This window comes from Neoarius graeffei, chromosome 8, assembly GCF_027579695.1.
Source record: "Neoarius graeffei isolate fNeoGra1 chromosome 8, fNeoGra1.pri, whole genome shotgun sequence".
Taxonomy (NCBI): domain Eukaryota; kingdom Metazoa; phylum Chordata; class Actinopteri; order Siluriformes; family Ariidae; genus Neoarius; species Neoarius graeffei.
The window spans coordinates 7,534,926-7,551,772 of record NC_083576.1 but is presented as its reverse complement, the minus strand read 5'-3'; the positions used below and the strand labels follow the sequence as shown (position 1 = coordinate 7,551,772).

The 16,847-nt window shown below is 40.1% G+C and overlaps 1 protein-coding gene across 1 annotated transcript; it reads left to right on the top strand.

Moving 5' to 3' along the window:
- Positions 1–7,481: 7,481 nt before the first annotated feature.
- On the top strand, positions 7,482–10,510 carry LOC132890335 (uncharacterized). The gene is made up of 5 exons (XM_060927145.1): positions 7,482–7,524; positions 7,598–7,945; positions 9,875–10,228; positions 10,323–10,418; positions 10,503–10,510. The coding sequence occupies exons 1-5, from the start codon at positions 7,482–7,484 to the stop codon at positions 10,508–10,510; spliced, it is 849 nt and encodes a 282-aa protein (XP_060783128.1).
- The last annotated feature ends 6,337 nt before the right edge of the window (positions 10,511–16,847 follow it).

Below are 16,847 nucleotides of genomic sequence, written 5' to 3'. Positions count from 1 at the left end.
GGGATCACACACACAGCGGCTCAGTCCCGAATCACTGCTCGTGCGCTATACTCGTGCGCTCTGTGAGCTGCGCAGGGTTGGAGTGCGCACCCTCCAGAGGGCATTCACTGTTCAGGGCAGAGTGATTTGGAGCGCAGGATGCCTGCAGAGCCGAGCGTATCCGTGTATTGGTGTTGCTGTGTGCACGCGAATCATGTATTGGTGTTGCTGTGTGCACGCTAATCGTTTTAAAAACGTTAATCTGATGATCCGCTGATACGGTCTAATGTAAACCCCACCGTAGTGTACCTTGTTATCATTATGAACAGTTAAACAGTCTGATGGCCTGAGGGAAGAAGCTCCTCCTCATTCTCTCACTGTTGGCCTTCATCTGTCGGTAATGTCTCCCTTAAAGCAGCAGGGAGAACAGTCTATTATTTGGGTGGCTGGGGTCACTGGAGATCTTCCTGGCTTTGTCCCTGCAGCAGTTGGAATAAATGTCCTGCAGGTAAGGGAGGGTGGTCCTGATGGTTCTCTCAGCAGAGCAAACCACCCTCCTGAGAGCCAGCTGATCTCTCCTGGTGGTGCTTCACATCAAGTTAGTGATGCTCCCACTCAGGGCACTCTCACTGTTGCAGGAGTAAAAGTTTCTTAGTACCTTGAGTGGGAGTTTGAAGTCCTTCAGTCTCCTCAAAAGTAGACACGCTGGTGGTCTTTCTTAACCAGAGTGTTGGTATGACAGGACCAAGAGAGGTCCTGAGAGATGTGGACACCCAGGTATTTGAAATAGTCCACTCTCTCTCTACCTGGGCCCCATTGATGCAGATGGGTTGGAGGTCCCTCTGCTGGTTCCTACTGAAGTCCACTATCAGCTCCTTCGCTTTGCTGGTGTTGAGTGTGAGGTTGTTCTCCTCACTCCAGTCTGCGAGATATTTAATCTCGGTCCAGGAGGCAGACTCATCATTATTGGAGATGAGGCCCACCACAATTGTATCATCAGCAAACTTAATGATGGTGTTGGAGTCTGAAGTGGCCATACAGTCATGAGTGTACAGGGAGTACAGCAAAGGGCTCAGAACGCATCCGTGGAGGGAACCAGTTTTGAGGGTGAGGGGAGATGAAGTGTGGCGGCCTAGACGTACCACCTGTGGTCTGCCTGTAAGGAAGCTGTGGATCCACCGGCACAATGAGGGGTGCAGGCTGAGATCACACAGTTTTTGGACCAGCCTGGAGGGGATTATGGTGTTAAACGCTGAGCTGTAGTCAATGAACAGCAGTCTAGTATAGGATCCCCTCTTGGTGTCCAGATGAGCCAAGGTGATGTGAAGGAGGTGAGAAATGCTGTCATCTGTGGATCTGCTGGAACAATAGGCAAACTGTAGCAGTTCCAGGGTAGCAGGCAGGCAGGAGGTGATGAGGGGTTTGACTAGCCTTTCGAAACATTTCATCACCACAGATGTTAGGGCTATGGGGCGATAGTCGTTCAGGCAGCTGGGCTGGGGTTTCTTAGGCACAGGAACTATAACAGATTGTTTAAAGCAGGTGGGGACAATGCACTGAGAAAGGGAGAGGTTGAAAATTACTGTGAGGACATTTGCTAGCTGGTTAGCAGATGCCCTAAGGTCACGAATGCCTCACCACGCTTACTCTGTCGTGGGCGGGGCAATAATGCTTGGTCACTGATTGGTTGCTGATTATCCAATCACAATGAAGTTATGACCTGTAACTTGCTCTCAGAAAGTTTCAGGCATAACACAAGAAAAGCATGGCTCACCATGTGGACAGGAGGAGGAGCCAAGCACCTTTCTCACCTTTCAATATTAATTTATGTCTATGGTAGTGTAATATATTTGCCCTAAATATAATCTTAATCTTATCAAGTGATTGTATGTAAGTTAACTTGAATATATTTCAAAGCTCTAAAGCACAGGATTTAAGTTTAATGTCCATCACAATGGACTTCAGGTGCTGAAAGACAACAGCAGGAGCTTGATGATTTAGTGTTCGTCTACCAGGCTGTGGGTGGCACGGTGGTGTACTGGTTAGTGCTGTCGCCTCACAGCAAGAAGGTCCGGGTTCAAGCCCCGTGACCGGCGAGGGCCTTTCTGTGCAGAGTTTGCATGTTCTCTCTGTGTCCGCGTGGGTTTCCTCCGGGTGCTCCGGTTTCCCCCACAGTCCAAAGACATGCAGGTTAGGTTAACTGGTGACTCTAAATTGAGCGTAGGTGTGAATGTGAGTGTGAATGGTTGTCGGTGTCTATGTGTCAGCCCTGTGATGACCTGGCGACTTGTCCAGGGTGTACCCTGCCTTTCGCCCATAGTCAGCTGGGATAGGCTCCAGCTTGCCTGCGACCCTGTAGAACAGGATAAGCGGCTACAGATAATGAGATGAGATGAATATTTAGCGTACAAATGTATTTTCAGCTCTTAAAAATTACCGAGGTCCGGACCATGGGGGCCTCATAGCTGGCTGCGGCCATGGAGATGAACAAGACGCTAATAGGAAGATAAGACAGTTCAATGACAAATGGAAGTTTGGGCGAGATTGGCTAGTTCATAGCAAAACCAAAAATACCATGTACTGCAAAGACTGTAGAAAGTATGGCAAAGACAGGCACCAGTAATTTTAAACTCGAAACAATAAAGGACCACGAAAAGTCAAATGCACACATCGGTACTATAACATCAAACCAGGCGAAGACGGCTGGTTCACTATAGGACAGCATTGCTTTCAGTCCCTGGCTGTCATGAAGTCGGCTGAGCTGGAGAGGATGGAGCTGCTGTTTAGACACGTTCATGCGATTGGAAAGAAGTTGATCTCGCCCCAGCTATCAACTTATGGCCTGCTGGAAGCCTCAGGTCACGAAGACCATTTTTCATGGACCATTCAGGCTCATCTGATGATGAATGTAATGAGGACATTAATGTCTCTCTCTACACATGTTCTCACACACACACACACACACACACACACACACACACACACACACACACACACAATTAATAGATAATACATAATATACATAATAATACTTGATAATACACATAATACTTGCATATCAAAACATCAAATGTTTTTCAGTGATAAATGTTTTGAATTGGACTTTTAATATTAGAATCCGTTCAGTTGTACTGAATGTTATTTTTCATATTATACGATATTTCATATTGTAAGGGGCTTGAATTTGGTTTGAATAAACAGAATACTCTGTTTATATTTTTCTCTGAATTGGTTGCATGTTTTCATATAGGGAGCGACCTTAACAGCACTGAATACTTGAGTGCTACTGTAGAGATACATTATACACTGCCATTCATAATTAAATCTAGATCTTCTGAACTTTAACGTATCATGGTGAAGAAAAAAATGTGATTTCCTGGCAACAAAATTGTGGCTAGTGAAAATGCTGAATGGCTAGTGACTCGGGAAAACCACTAGCCACATGGGCCGGTGAGCAGAAAAGTTAATGTAAAGCCCTGGTGCACAGTAGTACACGGCTTCATCAGACAGCGCGGTGTTTAAAATGGTCAGATTGAAGCAGTTTGTATGTTTTTTTAATCTGGAAATGAGGATTTTGGAATTCATTGTAAAACGTTTCTTGAGCAGTGTTAAAGAATCTGACGATTATTCGAGGCTGTTTTCTGTTTTCTTGTTTAAAAAAAATTTCTTCAACTTCGACTTCAAAAATATAACACTGCAGAGTCGCAGACGCTCTGATATCCACGATGAGTTTCTTATCAGGCTGATAAACATCTGGCTTTGGGGATTGTGCAGGAACACGGCGTCTACCAGACTGGACTGGATCTAGAAAAAACACATTCATTAATTTTGTGAAAAATGCAACAAATAAATTTAACATCATTTGCCAAAGACTAATCAGCTCCAGGATTTTTATTTTATTTTTATTTTTTTTGAGATATAGTCTGCTCCTTAAAAGTAATCCTAAAGAACCAATAAACAGAATGAGAAAAAATAAAATACTCACACATGGTGCTAAAGACCAAAACTAAAATCCAGAATCCAGTCATTTTAAATTTCCTTTCGATCTCATTTATAATCAGATTATGAATGTGCATGAAGCAAGGATTTTATTGATACTATCACTGGTCTGGACTGAGCACGCCCCAAATACACCTTTTGATTTGTTCGAATAAAAGGGAAAAAAAAAACCAGACACAATAAGCCACGCAGTGTTTTGACCCAACCACATCTCACCCCATTCAGCTCCAGTGGTTTCTGTGCACTCACACGTGGAATGGAAACTTCACTGAAGTTTATTTTCAGGCTCGAATCATAACCAGCTTGAAATCTTGCGTGAGTCGTTCAATCAGCATTGTTGATAACGTCAGAAGAAAATCTAATTAATTTATATTTATTTCTTCCATGTGCTTTTATCGAGAGCAACTTCCAGATTTACAAATCAAGATGTTAAAGAAACAAGTTACAAGCTACAAATGCAATAAACAAAATCCAGTGAATCTACACAGCATTACGATTGAGGATTTTAGCCTTTCAGACCACTGAACGTCTTTTAAATCAGTAACATGTCCATATTATTAGAAATAAAGTATGAGATTCTGAATTGGCTCAGTGTTATGTGATTTTTTTTATCCTTTTATAGTTATGTGTAATGTTATGGGATGTCCATGAAATGAGTAAGTTCCTGTTATCACTTTGCAGCGTAAACTGGAGTTATTTCACCAGCTTTGTATCACGCAGCTTGTCATGTGACTGAGAAATGACATCACATAAACACTGCTGTCCTGACGAGCTCTGAAAATGTTAAAGTACAGCTTTATTTAACAGGGACTTGAACATGTGAGCGCCGCGTGAGGGAAGCTAAGGACAGCTACAGGAGAAAGGTGGAGCAGAAGCTGAAGGAGAACAGCATGAGGGAGGTCTGGGAAGGTGTGAAAACCATCACAGGCCACAATACAAAGACCCGAGTCATTGAGGGGACAGTGGAGAGGGAGAACGGGTTGAATGACTTCTTCAACCGGTTCAACCAGCCCACGTCACCCCCACCCTCCCCCTCAGTGCAGCCATCTCTCCTTCTTCCCTCACACCTCCCCCAAGTCAATACAGCAGCCCCCTCCTCCCCCACCTCAACACAGACTCCTCCATGCATTACTGCAGACCAGGTCAGAGGTCAACTGAGGAAGCTTCACCCCAGGAAAGCAGAAAAGCAGGCCCGGACAAGGCGTGTCCCCGACTACTGAAGACCGGCGCTCCTGAACTGGGTGAATCACTCCCATACATCTTCAACCTTAGTCTGCAGCTGGGGAGAGTGCCCACCCTCTGGAAGACATTATGTATTGTTCCAGTTCCCAAAAAGAATCGGCCCAGCGAGCTGAATGACTTCTGACCGGTGGCACTCACTTAACATCTGATGAAGACATTGGAGCGGCTCTTCCTCAGCCTCCTCAGATCCCAGGTACGAAATGCCCAGGACTGTCTGCAGTTTGCGTACCGGGCAGGTGTACCAGACGCCATCCTCTACCTGCTACACCGAGCCGACTCGCATCTGGATAAGGGAAATGACACAGTGAGGATCCTCTTCTTGGACTTCTCGAGTGCCTTCAGCACCATCCACCCCCTTTTGCTTCAGGACAGACTGAACAGGATGCAAGTGGACCCCTGCCTGGTCACCTGGATCTCCAGCTACCTCACCAACAGGCCGCAGTACGTCAGGCTGAAGGACATCACGTCTGACACTGTGATTAGCAGCACTGGAGCACCCCAGGGCATGGTGCTGGCCCCTCTTCTCTTCACTCTGTACACCACGGACTTCTGCTACAACTCAGAGCTGTGTCACATTCAGAAGTTCGCTAATGACACAGCCATTGTTGGGTGCATCAATGACGACAGAGAGGAGGAGTATAGGAGCCTGGTGAGGGACTTTGCTGTGTGGTGCAACAGGAACCATCTGCAGCTCAACACCACAAAGACCAAGGAGCTGGTCATTGACGTTGGGAGGTCCAGACCAAGGTCACAAACAGTTCTGATTGAAGGAGTCGAGGTGAAGGCTGTGGATTCCTACAAGTACCTCGGGCTGTGGCTGGACAGCAAGCTGGACTAGACTTGCAACACCAATCACTTATACAGGAAGGAACAGAGCAGGCCATACTTAGGAGGCTGAGGTCCTTTAACATCTGCAGGAAACTCCTGTGGATGTTCTATCAGTGTGTGGTCTCCAGTGCCTGTTTTACTCCGTGGTGTGCTGGGGGGGCAGCACATCCAAGAAGGACACATCCAGACTGGACAAACTGATCAGGCGGGCTGGCTCTGTGGTTGGCATGAAGCTGGACTCTCTGGTGACGGTGGTGGAGAAGAGGACTATGGACAAACTATTGAACATCATCGACGATGTCAGTCACCCTCTGCACACCGTCATCAGCAACCAGAGGAGCCTGTTCAGTGACAGAATGCTCCTTCCCAAGTGCAGGACGAACAGACTTAAAAACTCCTTTGTCCCTCACGCCATCAGACTGTACAACTCCTCTCTGGGGGGGAGGAGGGGTAACAGGAGGACAGAGGACGGGAAGGAGCAGTAGCCTAGCCTGACAATAAGCAATACTGGACAATCTGCAATATAATGTGCAACATAAAGTGCAATATCTCTCCTGCTGCCCTGCCCCCTTTTTTCCCCTCCCCCTTCCTCTCTTCCCCATATCTTATTCTTTTTCTATTTCTATATGTAAATCCTTAATTTAATTTATCTTGAAGTTTTTTTTCTCTATTTTCTTTTCTCTGTTTATCTGTAATGATGCTGCTGGAATTTTAATTTCCCTGAGGGAACCCGCCCAAAGGGATCAATAAAGTTTTATCTAATCTAATCTAATCTAATCTAATCTAATCTAATCTAATCTAATCTAATCTAATCTAATCTAATCTAATGTGAAGGTCATGTGCTGGATTGTGGTTGAGGTGAAGTAACTATAGATTACATAATACAAAAATTATTTAAAATTATATTTAAAATTGGATTTTGTCAGACATTGTAGACAGGGATTATCTATCACTCACTTCGTTAATACACTCATGTATACACTTGGTCACTTTATTAGGAACACCCAGACATCCACCTGCTGTTTTCTGCAGTTCTCTCATCAGCCGATCACTCGACAGCAGCACGATGCATCAAATCATCCAGATCCAAATCAAGAGCTTCAGTTAATGTTCACAATGTTCAAACATCAGAACAGGAAAAATTGTGATCTCACAGTGAAGTGTGACTTTCTTACACTGCAGCATGGGGGTTGGTTTGGTTCTTCTTATTGATGTTTTTGTCCTGGTTTAGTTCCATCTCACTGGACATGCAGAGGAAACTTCACACAAAAACCACAGACTTCTGATGAACTACAGTGTGGTTCAAAAATAGAAACGTACCTGAAAAGGAAATTTAACTCGTGACTTGAAGCAGCCAATCAGATGAAAGTCTCAAGAACAAAAACACGGCAGCTTTTCAGCAGCTCGAGCTGAGTGTGACTTCACCTCTGAAGATGACATCACTGTGGATTCTTCTCTTATCTCTGAACATCATCAGTAAGTTTTAAAGAGGTTTTAATAAAATTATTATTATTATTATTATTATTATTATTAATTTATTATTTTCTAGTTCCAGCCCAATCTGTGGATTTTTCCAAACCATCATTTCTCTCAGTGAAGTCTGGAGAATGTGTGACTCTTAACTGCTCATTTAGAGACATTGATCTGAGTGAAAGTTTGTTCTGGTACAAACAAATATTTGGAGAAATGCCTCAAAAAGTGGGAGGAAAAATAACTTATCAAGATATCAACATTTCCCCCATGTTCAATACGTCAGGATTTAAAATGGAGCAGACTGAGAACGGCGTTTCTCTGACAATCTCACATGTAAAAAAAGAAGACGAAGGATTTTACTACTGCGGGAAATTTTCCTTTCACGAAGCTACGTTCATCACAGGAACTGTCTTGGCTGTAAGAGGTAATTAACTAAATTAAAACTGTTTGTACAATACACACTCAATTTCTGAACACTGTATATTTAATTACCATCATAAATAACAAGTTAATACATTCTGGAAAGGGTTAGGGTTTTTTAAAATTCTTTATTTTAATTACTATTTTGTGGTGTTTTTGTTTTGGTCTGTGGTCATCAAGTCAAAGTCCCTCTGACGCCAGAATCTGGTTTTCCCAGTCAGTCTCCTGTCCCAGTACTAACCAGCTCTTTAGGCGTATGGGTGCGGCGCTGAACTCTCTTTTGATAGCCCTCGGCCTCTCACCTAAAGAGCTAGGGATACAGTGTGGGGGCTGGTCGTCTCTGGTAATCATGGTGATTTAACTGTAAAAATATATATATATATCCCTCAATTTGTAAAAAAAAAAAATAATTAAAAAAAAAATCCTCGGCAGTGTAAATTGAAATTAATACATTCTGGAAATGGTATTTTATTATTATTATTATTATTATTATTATTATTATTATTATTATTATTTGGTGATTGAACTGTAAATAAATAAATAAATAAATACTACCTTGTTTAAAATAAATTTAAAAAACCCAAATAAATAGACATAAATAAATAAATTTCTGGCAGTGAGAATTGAAATTAATAGATTCTGGGATTTTTTTCTTTATTTTTAAAATTATTTATTGGTGATTGAAGTGTAAATAAATAAATCAATACTTTAAAAAAAAACAGCTTGTTTAAAAAATAAATAAATAAAACTCTCTGTCACAGTGAATTGAACCAAATGTATTGCCAGATTAAAAAACAAAATCATTTACAAGATATAATTTTATTCATATCACACTTTTAACAATTGGCAGCTTTACAGATCTCCAAATATCATGATTGATTGAGTTCTATCCCTAAAAACATAAACATTCTTCACTGTAGAGGTTTTAAGAGGTCCACACTGCACTGTAAAAATGATTTGCTGTTTTAACTTAAAAAAAAAAAGTTAGTACCCGGGCTGCCTTAAAATTTTGAGTTCAGTGAAATTCATATCGGAAGTTAAATTGTTCGCCTCATTGTGTTAATTTACGATATGAATTTCAATGAACTCAAAATTTTAAGGCAGCCCGGGTACGAACTTTAAGTTAAAACAACAGATCATTTTTTACAGTCTGGACAACATTGAAAACTTCACTGTAATTGACGACTCTGTGTGAGAACCAGAAATAATTTGGTCCAAAACAGTGAGTTTGTGAATTATATATCTGTTTTATGTCCAAAAAAACCCAACCATTTTGGACTAAAGACTCAAAAGTACAATGAGAAAAGAACTCATGAAGCTCATATCCACCAGGTGAAGGGTTTCATTGGTGGCCACAGATACAGTATGTGCACGATGGAGGATTTTGGTAAAGAGCCGTTTTGTCAGCATGTCGTTGCTTTGATTTAACGATCACAACTTTGACTAATATAAGATGGATCAGGATGAACATGACGGAGAATGAAGTTTTAAAAATGTTGGTTGGACAGACAGTGGAACAACAGGGCTGATCGCTAAAGACATCACTTTAGACAGGTGTTTGGGGAATATGAATGCACTGGGGATGTGGTTTATGGATTAATTGTGTATTTTTAGTTTTGTAAGTCTTTTAAATACATGGCTCTGGTGGTAACTTCATCATCTCTGTTTTTCTTTTTCCATTTTTATGCTGTGAAATGGCTCTTGTTAAGCACTTTGTGATTTTTCTCTGTGAAAAGCACAATACAAGCAAACTTTTCTTCCTGACTCACTGACTTTATCACATCGAGATTGTTTTTTAGTCGAACGATTCTGGTGCCATGATTCTTCTTCTACTTTTGTCCTTTCAGTTTGAGAACTTGTTTGAAAAACAGTTTCCAGGTAAATGTAGATGAAAACACCTGAGATCTCACCCCGTCTCTATCACTCTGAACAGGTGATGGAGATGTAAAAGTGTCAGTGATCCAGAGCGGCGTGTTGGACTCGGTTCCTGCAGGAGCGTCAGTGACTCTGCAGTGCTCGGTTCTTTCTGAGAGCAGAGCAGCAGAACACCAAGTGCTCTGGTTCAGAGCTGCTTCACCACAATCCCATCCTCAAATCATTTACACTCATCACAGCAGCAGCCGTCAGTGTGAGAGCGGCTCTTCTACACACACCTGTGTGTACGACTTCTCCAAGAACATCCTCAGCATCAATGATACTGGAACTTACTACTGCGCTGTGGCCATGTGTGGGAAGATCATTTTTGGGAACGGGACTCGAGTACAGTTGGAGAACTCTCCAAAATGTGGTTAGTAATAAAAGTTCTGTCATCCATCCATCCATCTATCTATCTATCTATCTGTGAAATTGTTAATATGATCAGTGTTCTTTCTGTCCTGAAGTGATCTACCTCGCAGTGGTGGTGGCAGTGTGTGTGGTTGTGATCTTCGCTCAAGCTTTTATAATCTGTAAAATGAAGAACTGTCAACAAACCAGAGGTGAGCCTGAATCATACAGAAGTGCAGAGAATTTTGCTAATTAATTTTTCTCTCGACTTCAATATTACATAATGTTTTGTGTAGATTTCTAACATTCCAACAAATATATTTTACATCCTAGAAATCATATATTATATAAACATATGATCAATGTTTTTTATATTTATAAATAAACATTGATTATCTCATTACAATGGCACTTGTTAAGGGGTGGGATATATTCGGCAGCATGAGAATCGTCAGTTCTTGAAGTCGATGTGTTGGAAGCAGGAAAAATGGGCAAGCGTAAGGATCTGAGCGACTTTGACAAATTGTGATGGATAGATGACTGGGTCTGAGCATCTCCAAAACTGCACATCTTGTGGGGCGTTCCTGGTATGCAGTGGTTAGTACCTACCAAAAGTGTTCCAAGGATCCAAAGGACAACCGGTGAACCGGCAACAGGGTTATGGGTGTCGAAGGCTCATTGATTCACATGAGGCATGAAGGTTAGCGCATGTGATCCAATTCCACAGCAGAGCAACTGGAGCACAAACTGCTGAAAAAGTTCATGCTGGCTCAAACAGACAGGTGTCAGGATGAACGTTTTCAGCAGTTTGTGCTTCAGTAGTTCTCCTGTGGGATTAGACCATATGAGCTAACTTTTGTGCCCCATGTGAATCAATCTGCCTTTGACACACACGATCCTGTCGCTGGTTCACTGGTTGTCGTTTGGATCCTTGAACCACTTTTGGTGGGTAAAAATCATTGCATATGAGGAACACCCCACAAAATGTGCCGTTTTGGAGATGCTCAGACCCAGTCATCGAGCCATATAATATATCCATGGTTAGGGTTAGTCTTAGGGACATGATGTAAAGAGATGCTGTCAACCAAAAATGGCTTAAAAATAATGAAATGAAATGTTTCAACATTCAAAAAAAAACAATAATATATACAGTAATTAGTAAGCCAGAATAAATGACACAAAGTCAATATTTGGAGCAAGATGAAATTTCCTTTGCTTTAAAATAAATAAATAGTAGTCTCAGGTCAAATGAGTGCAGTTTTATGCGGAAATGAGCTGTAGGTTTTACTGAGCATTTTACAGAACCAGACACAGTTCTTCTGGACGCTTTGTCACACTCGATTCTTAATTTTGCCACAAAACCCAGAAGTCTTCATTATGTTTTTTTTTTTTTTAATCTGAAAAGAAAGTGCTCTCTTATGGAATATGCTGCTCAGAGACAAAAGTTTATTCATTATTTAAAAAAGTGAACTTTTGGAACTCTAAAATGTTTTTGTAATGTTTTGAATCAATAATGTAGAAGTCATAAAATAGAAATCTATAGCAAAGGTAGTATGAAAGAAACAATAGGGTGCCAAGACTTTTGTACAGCACTGTGTACAATATATATATATATATATATATATATATATATATATATATATATATATATATATATTTTTTTTTTCCTTTCTTTCAACAGTGAGATCTCAACGAGATTGTGTGGTCGAGGAAACACCCAATCAGGTAAATAATCTTAACCCTCATCCTACCGACATATTTTACATACAAATCTTACCGACTGGGTCCGTTTGGACCCCAATTACAATATGTGAATTTTTTTCAATAAGTATTGATGACAAACAACATTTTTAGTTAGAACTTATTTTATTTATTAAAAACAAACAGGATTTCAATTTAAAAAATGCTCATTATTAACAGTTTATCTACTCTAACTAAGCTATAATCGGCACATACTACCCTAAAAAATAGGCACAGTTTGAGATATTTTGCCGATTTTTTGTAACTGAATTACCTGAAATTCAAATGGAGTTGTATTTGTGTCAGACAGAGTCTAAATGTGAAAAAATATAAGCATATGCAAGAATGTTATATGAAAATAAACATTTCTGAACACAGAATCTATGTTCTGTACAAGGTTTACTGACTGGAGTCGTTTGGGTTGGGTTGAGGAAGCTGGTTAGCATTAACTTGTTCTCCATTCCCTGGGTCTACGGATTCAGCGTCACTATATTCTGACTGTTCTGAAATATAATCCTCTTCTGCATCTGATAGGTCTGAAACCTCTAAATCAGACCCATCATCTACCTCTAGGATAGCTCTTAGGGCTTGAGCAGCAGTGTATCTTGCCAGTCTTCTATTGTTTGCCATTATTCACTGTAAAAAACAAAAAACAAAATCAGTATGATATATGCATCAAAAATGTTGACAAATTCACATTTCTGACTGGGGTTCGATCGGACCCCAAAGAAATATTGTTTATTATTGCTGCATAACAATTAGAGACCTGAAATAAAATGTTGTTTTGGAACAACCTGACAGAGTCTGACAAAGTCATAAAATATATATATATATATTTTTTAATTGTGAATAATAATTGTGTGGCATATGAAAAATACCCTCTGGGGTCCAATCGGACCCCAGTTGGTAGGATGAGGGTTAAATAATGTCTCCATTCTCTCAGGAACAAACTCCTCGATTTCTCGGTGTCACTGTGATGATTGAGATCTCTGTTTGTCTGTTCGTTCTCACAGGGTCGTGATGCAGTGGAGCTGAATTACGCGGCTTTACATTTCAAAAAGAACAAAACGAAAAGAGTGACAAGAAAGAGAGAAAAACCTGATTGTATTTATTCTGAAGTGTCTTCTGGTACCTAGATTATATTTCTAATTTATTTTATTTAATGTATTAAAGAGTTCTGTTTTAAGGTTTAATTTTCAGAAGAGAAATTTATTCCAGGTGTGGTGAGTTTTCTCTTGTGCACTGATTCGGACTGTGAGATTCGATCTGAGGACTAAAACAATGTCTATGAAATAAAAATCCAGGTGTGTGATTCTTTCTGCGTGAAATTCCGCACAGTCAAAAATCAATCTGTACTTGGAGTTCACTTTGTGTATGATGATGTTCAGTGACAAAAAGTCTACAGACTTGTCCTTGAAGTGTATTTTATATCTACACTGGGACATTTTCAAAGAGCGTGTCCTGTAGTGTTAATGCCAGAATTACGCACACTGTTATAAAACTCACTACAAGTGCTTTTTTAGGTCACAAGTGAACACGTGTTTGTGACAAATTTCATTTCCTGCACTTGTGGCTAACTGCTGTGACTGATGATGATGTGTAAAATAAAAACTCAACACCATCTTCCATCAACCACCAACACAACACACACTCCCTGGTCAAGAAAGCCCAGCTCCACCTGCACCGTCTCAGAAAGCTGAAAAAGTCAGAGCTGTAATCAGCGTTTACCCCTTTATCAGGAATTGTAATATTCTCCAGTATTGGAAAGCAAGAGGATGGAGAATAATCAGAGTTTCTATCCATCCCAACCACAGACTCTTCTGCCTACGAGCTTGTGGTAAGAGATACTGCAGCGTTTGAGCCACAGCAACAGACTCTCGAACAGCTTCTTTCCTCAGGATGGAAACGTCATAAATGTTCAGCTCTCAGGACTCAAAAGCAGATTCACCACTCGGCCTCTTTACATGATGTGTTGGAAAACCAGCACCATTTACAATGCTCATTTTATACCTTTAGACATTTTGTAAGAAAGCAACAAGAACAAAACAAATTAAAATCCTGGGTGCGACAATAAATGATTATGAATCACTTTCTGGAAGGATCCATCTTGCTTGTTTGATGCTTCACTTCACTTTTCTTCATGTAAAATGTGTTTGAAGAGGTTTTACTCAACACTCAGTGATCAAGAAAAAAACTACGTTGGTATTTCTGGGCACCACATTCACAGCACCTGATTTTCAGTGTAATTTCACTCGAACCCGGAAACACAAGCAGCACAGAGGTTCATGAATAAACAAGCCCCGCCCCCAGGGAATGGACTCAGTCACAGTCCTTGACTTCAGTTGAAGGCAAACACACATCATTTTTATAAACACGCCAGTCATAGAACATAACTTTTGTTTCAACTCAGAAATTTTCTGATAATGTTGAAGATTTTTGTTACGTCTTTAAGTAAATTGTGAATACATTTATTTTATCCTGAGCCAAACTCAGAGACAGACAGATGACACCCCTTCAGACCCTGCGTCCACTGGAATGGACATGACATACCGTATTCTTTGTTTAAAACCAATAAAAATGCATTTTTTTTTTCAAATTGAACAAGCGTTGCCAGGCAAACCTCGTCCGGCAGCACTTATTTTATACCTATACCGGTATGTTGATAATAGCAATATTCCTCAATCATCAGCTGTCAGGTTATAGTCCTATGAAAACCCATGACCTTGAGTTTGACCTTTCAATGTCACTCAAGGTCAAAGCTCATGGTGCCAAATGAAATCCCATATGGCACTTCCTAGAAGTTGATAATGGTAAATATCTTTCAACCATCAACCATTTTCAAGTTAAAGCCCTTTGAAAACCCAAGACCTTGAGTTTGACTTTTCAAGGTCAAAGATCATAGTGCCAAATGAAAGGCCATATGTGAGTTCCTATATGCTCATAATAGTAAACTTCTGTCTATCGGCAACAGTTTTTGAGTTCTCATGGAAAATATATTATTCTGACAGAAAGGTTGACCTTTCCAGTGACCTTGACCTTCACCTTGATCCAATCACCCCCAAAATGTAATCAGGTAATCTACAGACCATTGCCCGCCAACCCTGAAAATTTGAAGTGAATCGGTGCAACCGTCTAGACACTAGATAGTTAAAAGACAGACACACAAACAAGCAGCTCTGATTACCTCACCACACTTACTCTGTCGTGGGCGGGGTAATTATGCTTGGTCACTGATTGGTTGCTGATTATCCAATCACAATGAGGTTATGACCTGTAACTTGCTCTCAGAAAGTTTCAGCCATCACACAAGACAAGCATGGCTCACCATGTGGACAGGAGGAGGAGCCAAGCACCTTTCTCACCTTTCAGTATTAATTTATGTCTATGGTAGTGTAATATATTTGCCCTAAATATAATCTTAATCTTATCAAGTGATTGTATTTAAAATTAACTTGAATATATTTCAAAGCTCTAAAGCACAGGATTTAAGTTTAATGTCCATCACAATGGACTTCAGGTGCTGAAAGACAACAGCAGGAGCTTGATGATTTAGTGTTCGTATACCAGGCTGTGAATTTCTGGAAGCATTTCAGAGCTAAAATGTAGTTTGACAATATATTAATCATCATCAAAGTATTTTTTTTTAATAATGATGTACCTTTAGAGTATAAAGTCACAGACTTTCTTGAACTTCTGATAAATGGAGAACTGTCTGATCTTGACTGCTTGGATTCAGGAAATGAGGCAGATGAGACCAGGAGTAAGGGAGTAAAGTGAGTAAAAGATGATGTTTTATTGGTTTCAGAGAGGGACAATGACAATGGAGAGGTTTCACTGTCATTGAATGCCAGAAGAATTTGAGGTAGCAGCTGAGGTTGAGGTAGAAGACAGTGTAGGGTCAGAGGAGCATGAGGATCTAACAGTTACCAGGAAGGAAGAGATTAAATAGCGTTGTAGGCCTTTCACTACCATCCTGGATCTACTTCATTTCTAAATGAATGTCTTGTGAGAGTGGAAAAACCAGTGGGGGTGAAACGTGGAAGGTCCAGCACGTCTCCTGAGCCAGTTCACGTCCATCAACCCAAACACGATCAGGATATAAGGCCCCGACCTGAAGTACAGTTCGACATGGTGGACCACATGCCGAATTATGATGACAAGAAAGAAGCTACCAGATACAAGAGGATCTACGGTATATGTATATATAAGTCTTTTGTGACAAATGCAACATTCATCTGTGCTTTGTACCAAACTGAAATTGTTTCAACGCATTCCTCATATAAAATATAATACAAAATAATGTAATAATAATCTAAAATAATAATAAATAAATACAAATAATATAAAATGTTACATAAATAATATACAAATTTGTTCTGAAGGTTTCTTGAGATTTTATGTTGATTTAGTCCTGGTGTGCATTGTAATGGACATTAAAAAAAAGAAATAAAAATATGACTTGGCAAAAAACAAATATTCATACTTCATTTCTACATTGAACAAAAGTAAAAATCAGCTGTGGAAACATTTTCTTGCTCAGTAGAAAAAAAAAATCAGGTCTGAAGGGGATAAAGAGCGTTTAGCGACAGTGAATAAAAATATGATTATGGGCAAATTTATTTAATATGTATTATTATGCAACTATTGTGAACAAATATAAAAATATTATCAACTTTTTTTTGTACTTTCAGCAAATACAGTCATTTTGCTTCTAGAAATCCGTTCATCATTCTGCAGATCAATTATCTGTCCAGCTGAAATGAGCAAAAATATTTAACAATAGTTTAATAATCTTTGAGTGATTAAAAGCTTGCAATGAAAAATATGGAATAAAGTGACACACAATCGAGATATTTAACCTGCTAAAACATTTTCACTGCTTCTGCCGTGTGTTTCTCCAT

Excerpts from the sequence above, each read along its gene's own strand:
- LOC132890335 (XM_060927145.1), top strand. The coding sequence starts at position 7,482 with ATGACATCACTGTGGATTCTTCTCTTATCTCTGAACATCATCA. Across the intron at positions 7,525-7,597 it reads CTTATCTCTGAACATCATCA|TTCCAGCCCAATCTGTGGAT; the intron begins GTAAGTTTTAAA and ends ATTATTTTCTAG. Across the intron at positions 10,229-10,322 it reads GGAGAACTCTCCAAAATGTG|TGATCTACCTCGCAGTGGTG; the intron begins GTTAGTAATAAA and ends TCTGTCCTGAAG.